Below are 20,377 nucleotides of genomic sequence, written 5' to 3' on the forward strand. Positions count from 1 at the left end.
CGGTGTAGGTTTAGAGAGCTTATAAGATGGCAGGTTTAACCCGGACATGGGAGGCAGTAAAGATCGAGTCGAGCCAGAACTCAGGGTCAGATTGCCGCACTCCGTGAGCTGTGGTGCCTGTGGACAGCACGACCAAACAAGCGGTCGGCCCAAGCAGCGGGAGTTGGGTGCCGCGGAGGTTCTGACAGGCCATCGACCAGGGTTTGAGTGGGAACAAGCGAGGTTGAGGGACGAGACACTTTGGATTGCAGTGGTTTGCGATTGGTGAGGAGAAGAAAAATAACGTGATGAAGACAGGGACCCCAGGTATTCGTCGCCCACGAGTCGACGCATGAGCGATCTTGCCACGAGACTTGCACATTGCTGCTGAGTGCAGGCTGCAGTGCGTGAGTGTCTGCCAGCACGTTTGTGCTCCCTTGACCGAGTGTCTTGAGTGGGTCGATCATATTTATTTTGTCACTGTGTGTGTAGTACTTTACATGTATTCGATTATGTGGGCGTAGTCGTCGACAAGGGAGAGGGGTGATGAGGAGGACGAGAGGGATTCTAATCAGGGTGGATGGATGCTCCACAGACATCATTGGTACCCTGGATGGTGAAAACAGGCCTCAGATCTCGGACTCGCAACTGTATTCAGATGGGATGGTGAGTTGGGATCTGGAGCAGTGCAGGGAAAAGGCAACCGTGTCGGGAAAAGTAACCTACCAGGTGCCAGGCTACGACGCAGTAGCGACTAGGGCGATAGACGAGAGATCGAGTCCCAGATCTTTTTGCATGGGAGGTGCCACTGGTGCCAAACCGCCGGGGTCTTGATCGATCTTGTCGAGCCTTGAATGTGGTGGCATGGCCCCATGGGTGGGCGTGGCCGAATGATGCGAGGGGCCAAACGAGTAACAGGGATGAGCTGGATGCTGGTGGCATGTCACTGGTTGAACAGTCGAAATCACCAGGCCAGCGGCGACTATTGGCAGAATGGTTGGCCTGTCTGCCTGTCACTTTTTTCGGCCAGGTTCGCCACGGTTGGGTCGGTTGGGATCGTATGAAAGCGATGAGTGTTGGGTCAGCTGGGCAGGATTCAAGTCGACAGGCACAAGCGATGGAGATGGAGGCACCGGCTTAACGGAAATGACACCCCCGCGTAGTTGACAAGTCTGACAGGTAGCCGGACATGGGGCTTGCATGGATAAGGCTTGGGCCGAAGCCGCCAATCGAGACCGCCTAAGGCTATTCTCCTCAGGAGGGTCAAGGGGAGGAGGGGACTTGGCTCTAAGAAGCCTAAAAGAGCCTATGGGAGCCTAAGAGAGCCCAACGGGCCTCTCGGACCCGGTCGTACGATGGATGGCGAGGGGGGAGGGGGCGAGGGTGGGAGGGTACGAGTGTACGGAGCAAAAGTATGTGTAAGCCCTGCGCCAGTTCCCTGAACCTTGAACCTTGACTTCACAGTACTCCGTAGAGTCTTGATTTAGGCCCATGTACTCACTCCACCTCTCCAACTAGTTATGTCTGGACAGTACTTTACAACAAATGGGCAAATAGTGGTAGCAGCTGGACAGGGGCTGTGGCTCTTTGTGAAGATATGGAGCAAATCCAGTACGCCTATGTACGCATATCGCATATGCGTCGTCAACAATAATCATAATGACCTGATCGAGCACCTTCGTGGGCTGAGGGTAGAAAAACCTCTCTTTTATTAGAGGGTGCAATGCAGCAAGTGCCAGGCATTCAGGCACCCAGGCAGTCATACGAGAGTCCACCAAGCCCACCTCAGCTTTGAAAACCACAAGAACATAGAATGTGAGGACGAGGGGTAGATACTTTCGGCTCGGCACATAGCCAACGGTTGACTCTCGAGGTGGAAATCTCTTCCAGAAGCAAATGTCCCTACATAAATACCTACCTACAAGTAATTAAGTAGTATTTGTCCCTCTATACTGGCAATACACAGGGACTGCATCTGATTATCGGTAACTGCCTACCTGCACATACCTAAGTCTAGGTTAGGTAGCTAACCAACATCGAGTGTCTCAGCTCGGCGCGGCTTGCCATTTAGTATCTATGTGTTAGATATCTACATTATTATCATTGTAGCGCCTGAATGCCAATGATATGACCCGAGCACCTCTCTCTCTCTCATCACCGCTAGCTGAGTTAGTCATGGAGTCATGGTTGGTCCAGCAGTTTTCCCCTTAGTGACGGCTTGCCTTTGGTTCCCTGAAGACATTTCCTCATGTCGTCTCAATCCACTCACTTCCCTGTTACCCGTACGCAGACGCATACGCATGCGCATATGTATCAACCATGTACCGAGGACGCAAGATTGACTTTGAGTTTGCCACGGACACCACCGTTTTCACCGGCGGGCCGTCCGAGGGTTGTGTCCTCCGCTCCGGACTTTGGCAATAGATGGACCCAGAGCCACAACCGTCGCTTACGCTAGGTTAGTACATAGTCTCTCAGCACATTCGCATCCTTTCAGGACATTGTCGGTGAACTCTAATTCATCCGTCCACCTAGTTGGATGAATTTCAGGTGGGTGGTGGCTGACCAAGGAGACTATCGACAACAGCGCGGGGGTCGTCGTTGTAAACCCTGCAGGGAGCCACCGAAGAGGGAGGCAATTAATAATAAGTAAGCCACAGAAACAAGTCGTGCCAACCCACCCACGATTAAATCATCCATCTAGCATTGTCCTCCGAATGTCGCAGCGATGTGGTCGTGGGATGTCGCGGATGTTTGACTCAGAAATACTCCCAGAGCCTCCCTCCCTCACCCTAGTTAAAACAAGACGGTGTGGACTTGCAGACTTGGTAGCTTACAGGAGAGGGACATCCCACCTCGATGTCCAACCCCATGCGCCTCATCTGCAACACGCGACCCCGGTCACTGGGACATCTACAGTGTGTAATTGCTCATCGAGTCATCAAGCCCGATCGCTGGGTCGGTCTTGGTGTGACTCTGCACCTGGTCGACCTGGCGTTGGAGATCTGGCCTGTCGGCAACCCTTTCAAGGCCAGGGCGCAGGCCAGGTCCCAGCAGCTTGGATCAACTGCCCCGAGGTTCCAGTTGCCCTCCTCCCCTAGAGACCGAGACCAAGGGGCCTAGCACGCCTTAGCTTTAGGCAGGTAGGTAGGTAGGTATCTAAGTGGTACGTACCTCCGTAGTGTGGTTGTTTCGACAGTCGAAGAAGCCGGGGCGCAGTGGCCTGGGAAGGAATGGGCATAGGCGCAAGGACCCCTCAGACCCTCTACGTTTCAGTGCCTGTGCCTGTACCTTGTACCTACCTTACCTTTTGGTGGCCTGTCATCTACGTCTCGGAAGTCTGCTGCCGGATTGGATGATGCAAAGCCATGACTCTTTCAGATCGACCTACCGCCTGGGACCTACCACCTGTGACCTACCGCCTGCCAGCCACCTGCGCATAAAGTACCCAACTTGAAAACTCGAGTACCGAGTCTTCATGAATTAATCACGACCTTTGGACCCACGAGACCCACGAGACCCACGCCCCTTCCCTCGCCTCTTGATCTTCAATCCTCGTCCATTTATCCTCGGTGCCTCGTCACCAGCTCCCAAACTCCAGGTTCCAGCTCTAAACTCACAGGTCCCAAATTACTGTCTAGTGAGTCTCTAGGGTGTACCCTGCCCATCGACTTCTCGGCGCCCCGTCACACCTAGAAACAGACCTTTGCCCCCTGTCTTTCAACGCTACATCCTCCTGTCAAGATCGATATCTCCTTGCATCTGGTGCCACATTTCGAGCCCACAGTAATAATAATTGATCATCTTGGAAGCTGATGTATTGTCCCTTGCTCACCACTCATATCTCTCAGCCAGGCCACCGACTTTTTCTTGTCACCAAGGCAAATGGTCCGTGTGTCTTGCATTCTGTTACTCGAGGTCTTCATGTCGCATGCATCCTTGGCTTCATCCTTGGCCAAACATCGATACAAGCCCTTAGGGTGTCGGTGTTGGTGCCACCATGGTTGCTTGCTACTCTGTGCTATACCCATAGTACCTTGACCACCTTGACCACCTATCCTTCCCTAGGTAGGCAAGGACCTCACTTAGGTACCTAAGTACCTAGTAGTCGGCAGCTACGGCAGCTTCTATATTACAAGTGTACGTTACAAGCTTCCAACAGAGACAGCATCTGTCTCTGCTCGACATTAATATTGATGCCATCCAACCTGATTGGAATACTCTTGACTGAATCGATCATGATCCACTTCATACCCCCCAGTGCCCCCCAACATCATCCCACACACCCGATTCATATCTGTCTCAAAACCCCAATCCAGTTTGTTTGACCTCAATCGGTACCAGCAGCGACTGGGCTACTGCAAGCCTGGCGCCTTGTCAAGCAGAGTTTTTCACCTGCAATCGCACTATCGCGTCACCATGCGCAGACACTCGATGCCTGGCTGGCCTGGCTCGCCTGTCAAATCTGTCACTCGCCAAGTTTAAATCATTCCAATGTGCCAGTCCACCACTACGAAGTACTGCGCCTACGCCTATCCTCGCCAGCCAGAATCCAAACTTCTGTCAGAGTAACTATTTGTCAAGATGGACTTACTAGCCTGCAGAACCATCTCCATCTTGTGCCATACCCTGTACGGAGTACATCCTCGTCGTGGCTGTCTACCAAGTTACGCCTCTCGTCCCTCATGTTATACAAATCCAACCATATTGATGCGGCAGCTTCCCCCATGCCAGCAATCTCATGAATCACCAACTGTGCCTTGCTCAAAACTGAGATCTGACCTGATCCTCACTTGCTCTCCATCGCAACCCCACCAAGTATACTTCGCATGCAAGATTGTCACCATCTTTCTCCTCCACTTGACAGCGGTACGGATTACAATCCGGGGAACCTCTGTCCCCAGAAGCCTGTTCTCTTTCCCGCTTGATTATGCTTGCGTGTCCATGGCGTTCCTGTCGACAGCAGGGCTGCCTTCCTTCAGCCCACAACAATGTCAGCCTCGACGCCTTGTGCACTCGTATTCTGCCCAGATTGCCATGTTCGGGGCACGATCTTGATAGGATCTGTACAAGTAGGTGTGTCACTAGGAGGGCCGACCGCACGACATGAAATCAGCCTGGAACCCTGATCCACCATCTCGAACTTGACAGGCAAGTATTGGTGTTTCTTCACCCCAGCTTCCCACTTCTCCTGCGATTCCAGGAGTTGCACTGTGGATCCAAATGGGATGAGCTGGCCCCGAATGCGTGTATCGTCATCTTCTCCCTTCGCTTTTGCTACACCAATCACTACCATGTCCCAAACTGGTGGGAGTTCCGCTTCGTTGAAGTGGAATGCCCGAAACAATGCCCGCAGTTGCCATGACCTCGCCGTACGCGCATTGACCTTGAACCAGGAACCCATCCTGTCGTGACTCTTCAGAATATGTTCGTCCATCTCGTCCTTGCTGAAAGCAAGCTGTGTATCACGTGTTATAGGTGACTGATGTGGCGACTCATCTGCCGCCGCTCGCAGGTATGCATCGATTTGCCACTGCACCACCAGGTCCCGATATCGTCGGAGGGGACTTGTACACTGTACATACTGCTTTGCATTCAAGTGCAATAAGACGCCAGGTGATGAACGTGCGACAATTGCAGGTCGCTCCGCTGCCGAGACCTTGTCCGCTTGATTGATCGACGCAAGATCTGTGTCGGGATCTAGCACCGTTTGGACAAATTGTGCAGGTATCTTCCGATCACTGAGCCATTTACCTGCAGACTCCGCTGCCAGAGACATGGCATGCGTGGTTAGATCACGCTGACGTTGAAGCTCCGATAAGCGAGAGCAGTGTGGATGCCGCGTCGCAACGAGTTTGATCTCGGGCTCTCCCAGACGATGATAGCTTTCGGAAAGGTGATCTCTTCGAAAAGGCTCGGCATCGGAGACGAAAACTGAGCTAGAGATCTGCAGTGCGCTCCAGTCTGCTGCTTGTGGCAGTTCACTAGGGCGAGCGTCGTGTCGAGCGAGAAGAATGCGCATGAGGTCCATCAAGGTCTCACGGTGTTTTTGGGCATCTTCTAGGTCTTGCTCAGAACATAGTAGATCAACTTTCTCTTGCATTCCGCCAACGAGAAGACTTGCCACCTCTTCTGCTGTTCGTCCTGTGACGATGTCGACAGCCTCGGGCCGGAGAAAGACGACCTCGGACAATATTGTTGGCTGAACGTTGACATCTAAAACCGAGCCATCGTAGGCTAAAAGCGTGCTGATTGTAAGGGCCGGGCTACCTGATTTTAAGCTGATTGCGCAAGCCAGATCTAATGGTAGCATATGCATTGCCTCTGTTGGGGTATATAGAGATTGCCCTAGCTTTTCGGCCAAGCGGCCAAAGACATGTTCTCGTGGAAAGAATGCGCTCGGATGTGCAATGTGAATGTGGACCCAGGTGGAGTTTGGGATAACGGTGCCAGGCTCAATCGAAAATGCATCATCTCGTATGAAGGTTTTTGACGAATCCACCGCAAAAGCCTTTAGCTTGAAGGGCTGCCTTAGTGAGGCCATGAAGTCCCGGTCAGCATCGTAGGTGAAATCGCGGCGCCAGCCAGCATCACGACAAGACTTGTCTGCTTCTTCAATAAGAGCATCGAGGCCTTCTGAGCCTCTTCGGCCGGGTACACGAACAATTAGGTTGTGGTCGTAGGATTGAGTCGAGGGTGCTAGAACTCCGAGTTCTTGGAGCAAAAGAGAACCAATGTTGCGCTCTAAACGCATCTTAGGGTATGCTCCAATGGCTCTCAGAAGAAGAGAGCCAATTGACTGATGGCGTGTACGCCCCGCAGATCCCATCGGTTCGCGGACGTAGCAATCCCAGAGGAACTCAAGGAACATCTTGTCCGAATCTGAAAACGTCTCGCCAGTTTCTTGGGTGGCTGTGGCACTGGAACCCGTACTTTGGGCAGTACTTGGACCTAGCTGGCCTGTGGTGGTGGGAGAACGGATCTTGCGGCTTTTGAGTATCAAACGGCGAGCTTTGTCGATGAACGAAGAGAGAGGGTTCTTCTCGAGGTCCGCGGTGACGTTAATTCCCAACGCCGCGCGAGCAGCAGCATCTTGGTAGTCCCGAGCCCAGTCCACGACTTTTTCAAACTTGCGATGAAGTGCTTTTGGGGTAATCAGTGTCGACATCTCCTTGCTCTGCGGCACCTTGTGAAAGTTGATACGGGTGACATCACGACTCATTGCGAGAAAGATTGACATGGACTCGGCTGAGGAGACCTGAGTAGACGGCCGACCAAGCAGCTTCTCGACGATGTGGGCGAAGGAAGGAGAGATGTAATTGTCCTCGTGCGCGAGGATGTCGTATATACCATCGAGAAGTGCAACGTTGTCGCGCCGAAAAGAGTCGACGTCGTCTGAAAAGTCAACGATGCGACCTAGAAGTGGAGCGGCATCGACATGGGGAACATGGTCAGCAAAAGAATGTAGAGTGGCAATTCCGAGGTGGCGATCTTGGTACTCAAGACGCTTCTTGGGCAAATGACGGAGGATGAGGTCGACCTCTTCTTTTGGGGCAAACCGAGATATGATGGGGCTTGTGAAGGGGCTCAAGGTCGTGACCAACCATCTCCCATCGGCGAGGAAGAACTGCTCCTGAGCGAAACGAGTTCCTAAGTAGATGGCAAACTGGGGACGGATATTAATGTAGACTCGGTTGAGATAGATGAGATCTCCTATTTCCAGCCCATGCCTCGCGTGGGGAGCGGAGACCCCATCATCAGTATCGGTGGTACGGTGGGCGTCAAAGGTCGAGGCATCATCCCAATCTACGTCATCTTGAAGGGTTGGTGACTCCTCTATGAAGAGAGAATTGGGCAGAACCGTCAATCGAGCCCCAGAGGCGAAGTTGTCCTCAGCGTGATCTTTTTTGACTTTCTGATTTTGAACACTCCATGCTCTTAGATGATCCCTAATGAAGGATTTGGAACTAGGTGGTGAGGAGGACGGGGCTGCGAATAGAAAGGAATCGTAGGGTGTCCGATCGAGGGTGGACGTCTCCAGCGGGCCGTTCGGTCGGCGATCCGGGCTCGAGATTGTAAAATGCTTTGCTGAGGAAGACGCCAACCCGGAACGATGACAGCGGGGGCAGATGTACGGCTTGTGGCGGATGGTCAACTTTGCGCAGCCGACAGTAGACCGCATAGGGAGCATGGTGCGTCTTGGAGTTGCCTCGAAGGACGAGGTTGGGCAAACGACCCCCTCTGACGTGGTCAGTCCAGCACTTCTGACGAAGAGACGGATGCCTATAGAAGACGTATTCGGGAAGAATGGGGGATTCTAGCGGCGCAGCCGGTCAGAATGGTATCATCTCTGTTGCGAAAGACTGAAACAGCTGTCGTAGAGGAGGGTGCCCTGGTTGAGATGGAGTCAGTAATTGAATCCGTCAACAGATCATCGACACCACCACGTGACATGGGCCACTCTCGGGGTTTCCCTTTAGTACCTATGTAGGTAGCTAAGGTAGAGGTGTGTTCGAGAGTGTCAACGTGTCAGGTCATTGTCTAGGAAGCCATGTCAACAATCAGTGTGTAGATGTGTATGAGCCTGTAGGAATAAAATTTCCCCAATTCAAAATCATCTGATGACCGAACTTCATTCGCGCCTTCCCCGCATGCGCATCCGCACTCATGATCAAGAATCACGTGCTACTTATTTTACCAGTCAAGTCACAAAGTCAACTACAGGCACCGTTCACTGCTCAGTCAGTAGTAGATGCTAATCAATAGTCCACAATTTCATGACAAATTGCAGACTCGAAAGCCATCGTCTGGCGTCAACTTCTATCTTGGCTGTTGTGGCATTTGGACTGTCACCGGCCTTGGGAGATCCAACCTAGTGACTCAGAGTACATTCAGATTTTCCACCTTCATCATCGATCAGCTGCAGCCTGCGTGCATCATTCCAACCTTGTGGGCAGGAGGTGCGTCCTTTGATCCAAGGCTGAGTCTCAATATTCAACTTAGAACTCGCTCGGAATCACTTGCCATTGCCTGACATCGCCCTTTCTCCCGCCCCACGCCTCGTTCCTCATAAACCTCGCTGGCACAATGCCAGTAATTCAACAGCCTGCAAATCAAATCAAGTTGACAAATGTCTCCATTGTCCGGTATAAGAAAGGAAAGAAGCGGTTCGAACTCGCCTGCTACAAGAATAAACTGCTCGAATATCGCTCAGGGACCGAGACCGACCTAGATAATGTGCTCCAGATCCCCACTATCTTTCTCAATGTCTCAAAGGGCGAGACTGCCCCAAATGCAGAACTCGTCAAGGCCTGGCCCACGTCCTCCCAAGCCCAGGAACCCTTAAAATCTACAAAGTCAAATGCAAAATCCTCAAAGAAGGCAAAGGGAAAAACCAACGACGAGCCTGATGATGATAAATCCTGGAAAGATGCCATCATCGAAGAGATCTTGAAAAAGGGTGAGATTCAGGTGAATGCCAATGAGCGCAAAGAACTTCTCGACCGAATGGAGAGGGAAATCGTTGAAGAGGTGGCACAAAGACTGGTTGACCCGCAGACCAAGAGAGTTTACACGACTGGCATGATTAAAAAAGGCCTCGACGTTCTCTCCAAACAAGGCGGCCATGCTCCGTCTTTGGATTCGCTCGGCCATAAACTAGGCAAATTGAATCTGGAACACACTTCTAACAAGGCTGGCTCTACACCAAAAGGTTCCACCGAAACAAGTGGCCAAGCGACACCCATGACGGACGACGATGCTTCGTCCACGACTACGAGCAAACCGAAGAAAGGTGACACTCCGATATGGACGGGAGTCGTGACAACAAAATCAGTCAAACAGCAAGCTCTCGAAGCCATGCGCGCCCTGATAGCATGGCAGCCTATCCCAGTCATGCGAGCTAGGATGAGGCTGCGGATCACGTGCCCTTCTAATTTAGCCAAGCAAGCACCCAAGTCCAAGATTGCGGATGTTGGGGAAGACAATGAAGGAGACAAAGGCAAAGGTACTATCCAGGACCGAATTCTCTCATTTGTCGAGCAAGTAGAAAGCCAAGATGTCGTTGGCGAAGAATGGGAAGTCATTGGATTTGTCGAACCTGGAGCATTCAAGGCTCTTGGCGAATTCTGTTCAAGCGAGACAAAGGGTCGTGGGAGGCTCGAGGTGCTGGATATGGCTGTCACCCATACGGACGACTGAGACTGTACTGGCTTAAAATTTCCGCCATCACCGTGGCCGCTCAAACCTATAATCAGACTTGCGAGGGGAGCGATTCTCGCCGTGTTATGTACCAGCGACCACAAGTCGGAGGCATCCGAACTCTAGACCAACCATCCTTACAGCTCGATCGTGTGCCATAGCATGTGATCATTGTGATCGATTATCCGTGTTGGTGGCAACGCTTGGCCAACGGCCACGACGCCATTCATTTGTCATCAGTCATTCGTCCTGCCAGCAGAAGCCTTGACTAGTCTAGTATGATGACGGTGATCAACGCGAGAAAATGGGTGATGGAGACTTGGAAGAAGCCTTAGAGGGCTTATCGCATTTTTGGATTTCATTTCCTCGCCGGGGCCGATTTCCCTGGGGCCAATGACTATCCAGAGATCCATGGTCCTATCTATGTGAATATCAAGACCATCCAGGAGTCACTATGGTTGCCTCTCCTACTATAAACGTGACCCAACGCCACAAAGATGCACCGCCTTTTCCTATATATGCCGCTGAGGAGAAAGAATCACACAGAGACACCCTATTTCATCAATACACTTCCACATTCAGTCGTAAACAAGTCATCTTTGGGGGACCGGCGACAGCACGCGACCAAACATTGATCGATCTCGGCCCTTGTCCTTCATGAAGCGATGCCCATTCTTCTCGTTGGGCCGGCAGGTTCATCATCATAGTCGCGACGCTGTACGGTCACCCGTGACATGGCGCGCTCAAGTTCTTCCGCTGTGAAAGGGGTGTCATGGCGAGTTGTCTGTTTGGTTAAAGTCGGTGTATCATGAACGGTGGCGACATCGACGCCGGAGTCTATGGGTGGTGGGACTGATTTGGTGGGGTTGATGGAGAGTTCTGGTAATGATGGCGTGGCGTTAGTGACTTGAGATAGCGACGCTAAAGAGACCGGGAGGTCAGTCATCATGGCCTAGGCGGATTATACGAACTGGGTTATACTTACTGCTGGGGGTGTCGACGATCTCTTTCCCACTCCCTTTGCTCGAATCGGACAGGGACCGTGAGCTGGAAGTACTATCACTGCTCTCACTGCTTAGGCTGGCTGCTCTGGTTTCCACCTTCAACCTCGAGCCTGGGTCTAAACTGGGACGTGTTGAGTTGGCTCGACTGGCAGCTCGACTGGCAGCCCGACTGGCAGCGCGACTTGCGGCAGCGCTAGTCATGCGGCTCTGACTCTTGGTGCCGCCAGGACTCATGGCACCATCGCTGTGTCTTCGTTTTCGTCTGGTTCCGAAAATGGTGGGTTCGCCGTGACCAAAAGCGCCCGAGAGCGAGTAGGAGGCCAGGGAGGCGGCATGAAGAGGGTCAACCTTGCCCTTATATTTGGACCGGGGGATTTCGTTGGGCTTGTAGTACTCGATATCAGTCCTGGCTGTGTACAGTTGTTCACCAGGCCTGAGTGTTGCCATGCCCTTTTTGGGCGTCATCTTTTTCTTGGACGACGAACTGCCGCCGAAGGTCTTTTTGAGGCTGGTTCGTAAGCCCATTGTGGAAGTTGGTGAAGGATTGAGAATGGAAATCCCCCAGAGTAACAAGCAAGGGTAATGAAATGTATCCCTCAGCGACGGGGAATTGTATGGTAGTGGGGCCCTTTCGGAACTAGGTCTTGGGAGAAGATGGGAGAGGGGTGTACCAAGATGTTGGAAAGTGGTAGCCGAAAGATACAGCTTGGCTGAAGTCAAGACAAGACCATGGGTGTGCAGAAGGCGGACTGCGTGGGTAGAAATGCAGATTTCATGGACAATTTGGTCGGGGAGTACTAGGTAGTCAAGTAGTCAAGGCTGATAAGAAACACCATTAACTCGAAAATGCAAGGTTGTCGTCAGGTGAGATAGATGTACTGGTTGAGTGGCGTCGACAGACAGCCGGACGTAAGTCGGACGGAAATGGGCAAGGCGACGGCGGTGGGTTGTTGATTCGGCTAGGTATCTACATATCATCCAGTTGCGGCCGTGACATGGGTCCACAAAGATATGACCTGGTTTGTGGATCACAAGAGGTAGGACAAGATGCGAGAGTAGTCGATCGAGATGATGAACTTGAACAAGGGCAGGAGCACAAGTTAGGAGGAGGAAAAGTGTAAGGGAGGATGAGTTTCAACTCAAGAATAAGGATGATGGGACGGAGAGACGAGTGTGTTTGAAAGCGAGCGAAGGGTAGCGTCAGAGTAGTCGGATTGGAGATGGAAGACGTTTGGACGACAAAGGAAAGTCTATTAGAGCGAAGACAGGAGAGATATGGTAACTCCCAGGGTCTAAGAATCATGTAGGGTGAAAATTACCTGGCTAGGGTGAGTCTAGTGAGCGTGGGGAAGGCGAGGTAACCTTGATCAAGATGACGAGCAACACGAGGGCGGTAGGAGTTGTTCCAGTACGGAGTAGTAGTGGACCATGGTGAGAAGAAGAATTCATACGGGCGGGGCACTTTGAACCATGGGAAGCCGAGTAAAACTGGGGAGACACGGAGGCCACGGTGGACGAGGACAAATGGACATGGAAATGGAGGTGGTTGTGCAAGTTGTGCTACATAGAGAGACTCCTGGCTCCAGGGCCAAGTGCAACAACGCGGGTAAGACCGACTGATTGATCAGAATGGTGGATGGAACGCCGTATGGAATAGTGATGTGGAGGCGAAAAGATGCGTGACCAAATTGCAAAGGAGAAGAAACGCCGCGTCAAGGGAGAAGAGAACAGAGAGCAGAGAGCAAAGAGCAAGAGCCAGGTGGAGTAGTTGTCAGTGTGGACATTATTGTTGAGCAAATCAATTTCCATTGATGATGGATCACGGCCGTTGCACCATCCGTACCCAAGGTAGTTTATCATGCTATCATGCCAGCATGCGTATCATGGTGGACGGGCACCAGGGGGCCATTAACAGACCTCCGAGCATTCCGGCGTTATTATTATCATAATTCTCGAGCGGCAGATTTGGCTTGGTGGCATGGTACCATTGGGCGAATGATGGTGATTTTAGAGGTCAGATATGGAGACAAACCAAGGTGACCAAGGCATATCAAAAGTGGGGTTCTCGGCTTGCCCAATGAAGGAGGCTTCACTAATGAATTAGGAGGATCAATGCTACCTAAGGTACCACGGATACCAGAATGCCAAACCACACAGACGACCCAAGACCAATTACTGTCTTGAACATCCAGGCTAAACAACAAGAGGGGCACGAGGGGCAATGACTGTGCCGAGAGGGGGAACTTTGGCCCTTTCAAACAGGCATGATCTTTTCCTGGTTGTCCGTACAATTGAAAGGCTCCTTTCTGAGCAGGATAAGGCGCCTAGGATATTGATAGCTAGGTCCCTAGGTAGGTCTTCGGTATCTAAGGCAGGAATGTAGAGCTTATGGGTGATGGGTTTGTGGCTGCAAAGGAGGTCCAACTTGGCACAATTCTTGTTTCACAGGCGCTGATGAACAGTGTATGAGGTACTAGGTAGGTACCTAAGTAGTGTGGTGTGCTCACTCCTCAAGCAAGTGTCAAGTTTCCGACCATGACCGTTGGTGCCCAGGAAGGGCCCAGAGACCCTCAGAAACCCAAATGCCCGGTCTGATCCGGGGTGTTCTCTCAGTGGTATTAGTTGAGGTCATGTTGAGGACGTTGAGCTAGATTCCAGAAGCAACGCCATTTTCGGCAACCTCGTGTTCTGCTCTGCATCAAAGCTGTCGATGTCGATCGAAGAAGAAAATGTCACCTTCTAGAAAAACTCAAGGCGGCGCTTGTGTGGTGATCAGCACTTGACTGGGTGGAATGTCGGGGTGGCGTTGCATGTTTGCCTCAACCGGCCCAGGTCGAGATTGCCGTGTGCCAGGGTATAGCGCAGGGGAGCACAAGGCCAGGGTGCACACGAGCCTGTTGCAACACAGGTGCAGTGCAGCCATAGAAGGGCCGAGGGGCCGAGGGGCTACTGACGTTACCCCCGTGCCACTTGCTCACCCCCTGCCATGCACTCGAGCACTTTGAGGCCCGATCCCCCAGCATGCTTATCCGCCTCGATGCAGAGCCACGAGAGGTCACGGCCGATGGATGAGTGTAACATGTGAGACCACGTTCTAGTTTCGCAATCCATTCACACGAGCCCTCGAATTCTACCCAAGTTCTGGGAGCAGTGGGGGCCACAATAGTGCTGCTTCTTCTCCGCGGCGATTTTGCCTCGTTTGGCCAATGGTTCGGCATCACCGCCCAGCCATGCCAGCCCATAAGTATGCCCATTTGTGGCAGTCCCGGTGACTGGTTGGATGGCCGTCGCCCGCGAACTTGCCTACCTGATAAGTCGTGAGATCCATCGTGTACAGTCACTAACAGTATGTCTCAGCCTCATATTTGCATCTTCACTTGAAAAGGGTCAAGGACTGATTTCTGAGATTATCAGTAGGTACCTATGGATCGATGTGTGCGTACAATGTATCGACATTGAGGCGCTATTCAATAATGTTGAGATCGGAAGCCTGGTGCCCATGCCTATGGTTGTCTCCCTACTACGGAGTAAGTAGTACCTACCTACTGATCGAGACCACACCGCCTGTTTCTTTATTTGATCAGTCTAACGATCGCCTCTAGAGGCTTGGGTGTCTTTCTTGGTCAGTGCACGTGATATTGATGGGAGGTTCGCCCTCAATCGTAGATTCCTTGGTCACTGCTTCTTCTAGGGTGTTTATGGGAGGTCGCAGGTGACTTTGGTGTGCATCTGGGCCTTGGTACCTAAATTACAAGGTAGCTAAGTACCTGCCCGCCCAGGTACGCTGCTACTTTTCGAATACCTGACTATAGGTACCTTACCTAGCTGCCTTGGGTACTATCTTACGCTAGAGGACCTGATGTAGGTATCATCATCGTCCATAGGTCTCACGAATACTGGTAGGTACCTACCTAAGGTACTTGGGCGTCGCTTGTGTAGGCAAGTGCCTTCCACTCATCAAGTGCAGTCTCTCAACCTTTTCGTCTGCCACCCAACACCAACACCATGACCAACACCATCACCACATCTCACCAACAGTCACCTGCACTGAACAGAATAAGACTTCATTTCCAGAGCTCCTCCTTCACAACTCCATCAACACGAAACCCGACACGGTCCAAGTTGTAATAACCATCCATTCCGCCATCTTGGTCGCTTTAATTTCCCCCTCTGACGTGTGTGTGGCAGCCGATGACTTCATTGTTTCTCAACTCTGAACATGCTCTACGACATCATCACCACCCTCTTCCACCGCCCCCTCTCGACCTGCCGCCCACCTAGCCTGTTCATCATGCGCTCATCGAACCTTGATTCGTGCATTCGCCATCGAAGCTTCGACTTGCGGGCCGGTGGCTTGTCGTGGCCATCGACACAAAGTCGCCATGTCGTGGCACATCACCAACGACCCGCGTCGTCCAGGCCACTGGAATCCCCGATGACGCATCTCGAATTCAAGGCAAACTACAGCATTGTCTGCTGGCTCTCACTGTCTTTCTCTATTTCTTCAGTGACTCCTTCGTTTCCTTCTACGTCTTCACGCCTCGTCTCTACTAGGAGTATCCATTCCAGCCCCGTCTAGAGACACTTTCAATCTTAGTAAGTTGATCTTCACTCTGTTCCAAATGGACAGATTCAAGAGCTTGGTGTAGGCTTGCTTGTGATACCCATCAATCACCTGATTTCCAAACTAACCAAATACTCAAAGTTCTAGAGACAAAGACGAACCACTCAGGACTGGCAGCTCACGACTTTCTGCTCGAATGACAGGTCAAGGCTCTCACTTTCCGCAAGGCAAATTTGCCCCCGATACCTCCCAAGCCTCAAATTCAGGTCTTGTTTCAGGTCAGCTCCAAATATGTCCATCTCAACGAAAGTCATACTGACAAGTCGAAGGAACCGACGCAAGGCAAGGCTTACACCAGTCTTTCAACAGTCCTACGACCAGCGACAATAACGGCAGCATTGCACTCGGACAGACTTCGACCTATAGCTCATTCAGCCTTCGCAAAGGTGACCCCGTCGGTAGCGTGGTAGATCACAATTCGCAAGATCCAACAACATATAAGATGCCTGAGCATTCTTTCGGTGGCGCAAGCTCTGGTGTCCCGCCTGGGTCGGCCGGCACTGCGGCCTCTCTCGCTTTCAGCCAGCACGGCGATCCCAGCAGTAAGCCACTCACCACAAGATCCTGAACACCAGATTTTGGCCACTCTAACTGATTGGATCTAGCTTCTAACATTCCAGGTGCATACCCCAAGGATGACCCGTCAATTGATCCCACCCAGCAGACCACCTCATCGGCCTCGACAACAGCTGCCTTACCGACAGGAGATGCTCAGAAACAGAACCAGAGTGACAGCCTAGAACAAAGTATGCCGACCACACACGACCAAACCACTCTGTCCACCCAAGAAGACACAGGTGTTTCCAGCGAGACTCCTGCTCTACCACCATCGCAAACCTCAAGTGCACTCGGCAAGATTATGGGCGCCGTGGGACTTGGTGGAGCAGCCACTGCTGCTGGTGTCGCTGCCGCTAGATCCAAGGATGCAGGAGTGAGCGCAGCTTCAACAGCTGCGGATGATCAACCTACCACCACTACTGGCACCGATTCATACACAGCACCGACTCGCACCAGCCCTCCGCTGGCAGAACATCGCAAAGAAAGCATCCCCACTACCGCTTATCCCGCCGGTACAGAGTCCCCCGCACCCGTTACTGCTCCTGTTGGGGGCACGCGAGATGCAATCGATGCGCAAAATGACAGCAACTCTAGTCGCGGCACTACCCTGACGGCTGTCGGCCTCGGGGCAGCTGCCGGTGCTTCTGGTGCGGCCACCTTAGGCGCGTGTGGTAATCGAACCAGCTTACCGGTTACTGGCGAGGCGTCGGAGCCTGCCATCTTTGAAACCGCATCGCCTACACATGAATTGAGTTCTGATGAGAAAAGTGGAGACGCTACTTCGTACATCATTGGAAGTCAAGGTGAAGTTCAGAATCGTCCACTCGAAGCCTCGGGCTCCCGCGTACAAACGCAGCCACCTGCTCCTGTTGCGGGATCTCCTTATCAAGACTCCTCGAAAGGACAGGGAGAATTCAATGATTCCCCAGCTCTTCCGGGGACTGCCTTGTCTACCTCAGGACCAACCTCCCAGCCAGCGTCAACAGTTCAAGCGGGAACATCAGAATGGGGCCCAGACCCCCGAACAATTAGCGATGAACCAGAAGACAGCAAATCCAGTGGTCATGGCAAAGCTGCTGCGGCTGGTATTGCCGGGGCCGGGGCCGGGGCCGCGGGCTTAGCTGCGCTTCAACACGGGAGAGCATCAGGTGCAGACCAACAAAGTGGGACTTGGCCTAGCTCCCAAGAGTACGTCCAACGGGATCGGCCCATTACCTCTACCGGGAGTGCTACTTCCAAATCAACTCAAGCCGACAATGCCACGGGAGGCGCAACTCCTTCGGATGAAGCTGGAGCCTCCACGAGAGATGAGGGTCAAGCACGGCGCAATGCCGCTCTGATGGGAGTTGCAGGAGCAGGAGCTGGAGCAGGGGCTTATACAGCCCATAAATATAAACAACACGGTACGGTGCAAGAGAGCGCAACCGGGACTACTGACAATGCTTTGAGAAGGTCGAGCCCGGAAGCAGCGACCGCTGGATCTTTGCCTCCTCAAGACACACCCGCCATGGGAAAGTTCTCTACTGCAGGCTCAAACCAGTCGCCAGTGAATGACGGTGGCAGTACTATTAAGGATTCAACCACTACTACAGCGACAGGTACCGCTGTATCTGGGACGAGAACATCCCAAACGCAAGATTACGGCCAGCGGAATCAGAGAACTGATGATACAGCGCCCAAGTCAAAACCTGAGACTGCACCAGCGGTCACGAAAGACACGAAAAAGCCCAAGATCGAGAAGGAAGATCCTGTCAACGACGAGAACAAGAAAGCAGGCCCCATCGACGATGATCATGATGAGGGTCACGCCGGTCGCAAGACTGCAGCGGCAGCGGCAGTAGCTGGTGGAGGTGCTCACGCGGCTCACGCGGCTCATGCAAGCTCTGATCAACAGGCTGAAGAAGAAGCAGCTGCTCGCCGGAAGCATGACCTTGAAGAGCAGGAGGCTGCTCGGCAGAAGCAGTACGAAAAAGATCAGAAAACGGCCGAAAAGTTGGCGGCGAAGGAGGCCAAACAGCATGAGAAAGACGCCAAAAAGGCCGAGAAGCAGCATCAGAAGGAGCTTGAAAAAGAGGAGAAGGAGCATCAAAAAGAGGGAGGTTTGGAACAGAAAGACGCCACAGGATATGACAAGGTAGGGGAAACGGAGAGACTGGTTGCAGATGATAGACGTGGCAAAGAAGCAGCACTGGTCGGCGTGGGTGGAGCGGCAGCCGGAACTGCTGCAGCACATGGACCCCACGAAGATGACCCCACGCATGATGAACAACATGGCAATCGATTGCAGAAAAGCCAACCGCGAGAGAAAAAACCCAACATATTCAAGCGAATCTTCAAGAGTCGGAAGAACAAGGACACTGGTGAGGAGGAGCAGTACAGCACTGATGAGGAGGATAACGGCGCAAGTAATACGGAAGCGGAGAGTCGTACGGCGGGAGATATCACGCACAGCAGCAACATGGAGGGAACGCCTTCTCAAGACCACAGTTATGAAGCAGCAAGTGGTGGCGTACAGAAGCCTTCATACAACCCGCTGCACAAGGATGAGCCTTCATCGGCACAGAGAGGAGACGGAGATGTGGGAACGGGATCGACGGGTCCTTTTACGAAAATACAGGATCCAGAACATGCAAGGGGTCTCGGTACATCTAGTGGCGGACCTGGCAATGATAATGAGATAAAGACTACCGAGTATGATGGACAGGACCGGAGAAGATCCTATGACGAAGGTGCTGGCGGTGAGTCTACAGAGCATGGCGATGGGCAGCGAAAAGAAAGCCTAGGCCATCGAATCCTGGAGCAATTGAAACCACTACCGACGGGACAGCAACGACGGGAAATGGGCGAGGCATAAAAGGAATCCTGGATGTCTGTCTGATGTGATATGCTGGACAATGAGAACATGGATACCTATGTTAAGTTGGGGGAAGACGATGTGAAGGCGTGAGAAGAGGCATTGCAGTTTTGGCAAGGTTTGCAAGCAGTTCTTCCGGCATGATAGTAGTAATGAGTAAACGATAATTGATACATTTAGGTATTTGCCGTCAACAATAGGAGTAATTTTGATGACTCTGTTCCTCTCCCTTTTTCCTTGTCGCTTGTTGAAGGTATTTGAGGTGGTTTGAGGCAGTAGATTAGTATTGGTGACGTGACAATTTGGGTTCTATTTCTGTGTTCCATTATTGGTACTGAACATGTTGCATTTTTTGTTGACGTCACTATCAAAGTCCTGCCAGGCATCCGATGGAATGGATGGATCAATGAATGAATGAATGAATGAATAGATGAGATAGAGGCCGACCTACCTATATTAGGTCTCTATGTGTATCTGTATGGATATTTATACCTCTTTAGGTACCTACCTTATATACTTGTGCCTTGGGGTACATGGCTCATGTACTAAGTACTAGGTAACTACGGAGCATAACCTACAGCCCACCACACCACACCGCAACCGAGGTTCAACAAATGAAATTAGCTTCGTCTTTTATTCGATGTTGTATCATCGCATTATCCGTCATGGTGGAAATGTCCATTCCGTCGCAGCCGTGAAATCTTGTCTCCAATTCTCTGGGTCGGCGGGGTTCCCCCCTCATCACCAACCTCGTTCATTTGCGAATCCTAACTCCCCAAGGCGTAACTACTCCGTAGGTTCCCAGGCCATGACTCAGACGGGGCATAATTAGGATCCCCTGTGCGAGTACGCTCTTGTAGGCTTGAGGGTCGCCTCGGTCCCTCTGACGGCACCATATGTGCCCCGGTGGACCCATCGCGACGTCCACCTTGCTTTGGTGTTCGAACATTGGTCAGTCCGCACAAGGACCCCGCGAGCCTTCGCCCCCTACTGGTATGCGCTACGATTCTCTTCGGTCGTCTAGTGGCCGAATAACAGTAGGCTCATATCTTGGTGGAGAATCCCGCCTTAGTGCCGCCGCCAAACCAGAGTCTTTTTGACTCAACTCTTGGATTCTACCTACAGAACCTCCTCTACTGTAGAATTGTGCCATTCATT

General features: G+C 52.1%; 4 protein-coding genes across 4 annotated transcripts; 2 read left to right on the plus strand and 2 right to left on the minus strand.

The window, feature by feature from the left end:
* Positions 1 to 4,246: 4,246 nt before the first annotated feature.
* On the minus strand, positions 4,247 to 8,551 carry PV10_03655 (uncharacterized protein). Its single transcript, XM_016368131.1, has one exon. It carries the CDS (start codon positions 8,168 to 8,170, stop codon positions 4,958 to 4,960), a length of 3,213 nt encoding a protein of 1,070 aa, XP_016227649.1. The 5' UTR covers positions 8,171 to 8,551; the 3' UTR covers positions 4,247 to 4,957.
* A 180-nt stretch (positions 8,552 to 8,731) lies between these two features.
* PV10_03656 (uncharacterized protein) lies at positions 8,732 to 10,652 on the plus strand. Its single transcript, XM_016368132.1, has one exon. It carries the CDS (start codon positions 9,067 to 9,069, stop codon positions 10,177 to 10,179), a length of 1,113 nt encoding a protein of 370 aa, XP_016227650.1. The 5' UTR covers positions 8,732 to 9,066; the 3' UTR covers positions 10,180 to 10,652.
* On the minus strand, positions 10,516 to 12,412 carry PV10_03657 (uncharacterized protein). Its single transcript, XM_016368133.1, has 2 exons — positions 11,165 to 12,412; positions 10,516 to 11,100 (listed from the first exon to the last, which is right to left on the minus strand). The coding sequence occupies exons 1-2, from the start codon at positions 11,706 to 11,708 to the stop codon at positions 10,835 to 10,837; spliced, it is 810 nt and encodes a 269-aa protein (XP_016227651.1). The 5' UTR covers positions 11,709 to 12,412; the 3' UTR covers positions 10,516 to 10,834.
* A 2,061-nt stretch (positions 12,413 to 14,473) lies between these two features.
* Positions 14,474 to 19,419, plus strand: PV10_03658 (uncharacterized protein). Its single transcript, XM_016368134.1, has 7 exons — positions 14,474 to 14,529; positions 14,601 to 14,710; positions 14,786 to 15,307; positions 15,372 to 15,828; positions 15,889 to 16,025; positions 16,077 to 16,349; positions 16,413 to 19,419. Exons 4-7 carry the CDS (start codon positions 15,806 to 15,808, stop codon positions 19,217 to 19,219), a joined length of 3,240 nt encoding a protein of 1,079 aa, XP_016227652.1. The 5' UTR covers positions 14,474 to 14,529; positions 14,601 to 14,710; positions 14,786 to 15,307; positions 15,372 to 15,805; the 3' UTR covers positions 19,220 to 19,419.
* Positions 19,420 to 20,377: the final 958 nt, after the last annotated feature.

This window comes from Exophiala mesophila, assembly GCF_000836275.1.
Source record: "Exophiala mesophila strain CBS 40295 unplaced genomic scaffold supercont1.2, whole genome shotgun sequence".
NCBI classification, from domain to species: Eukaryota; Fungi; Ascomycota; class Eurotiomycetes; order Chaetothyriales; family Herpotrichiellaceae; genus Exophiala; species Exophiala mesophila.

Excerpts from the sequence above, each read along its gene's own strand:
- PV10_03656 (XM_016368132.1), top strand. The coding sequence starts at position 9,067 with ATGCCAGTAATTCAACAGCCTGCAAATCAAATCAAGTTGACAAATGTC.
- PV10_03655 (XM_016368131.1), bottom strand. The coding sequence starts at position 8,170 with ATGCTCCCTATGCGGTCTACTGTCGGCTGCGCAAAGTTGACCATCCGC.
- PV10_03658 (XM_016368134.1), top strand. The coding sequence starts at position 15,806 with ATGGACAGATTCAAGAGCTTGGT. Across the intron at positions 16,026-16,076 it reads AAATTCAGGTCTTGTTTCAG|GAACCGACGCAAGGCAAGGC; the intron begins GTCAGCTCCAAA and ends GACAAGTCGAAG. Across the intron at positions 16,350-16,412 it reads CCAGCACGGCGATCCCAGCA|CTTCTAACATTCCAGGTGCA; the intron begins GTAAGCCACTCA and ends GATTGGATCTAG.
- PV10_03657 (XM_016368133.1), bottom strand. The coding sequence starts at position 11,708 with ATGGGCTTACGAACCAGCCTCAAAAAGACCTTCGGCGGCAGTTCGTCG. Across the intron at positions 11,101-11,164 it reads GATCGTCGACACCCCCAGCA|CGTCGCTATCTCAAGTCACT; the intron begins GTAAGTATAACC and ends CGGTCTCTTTAG.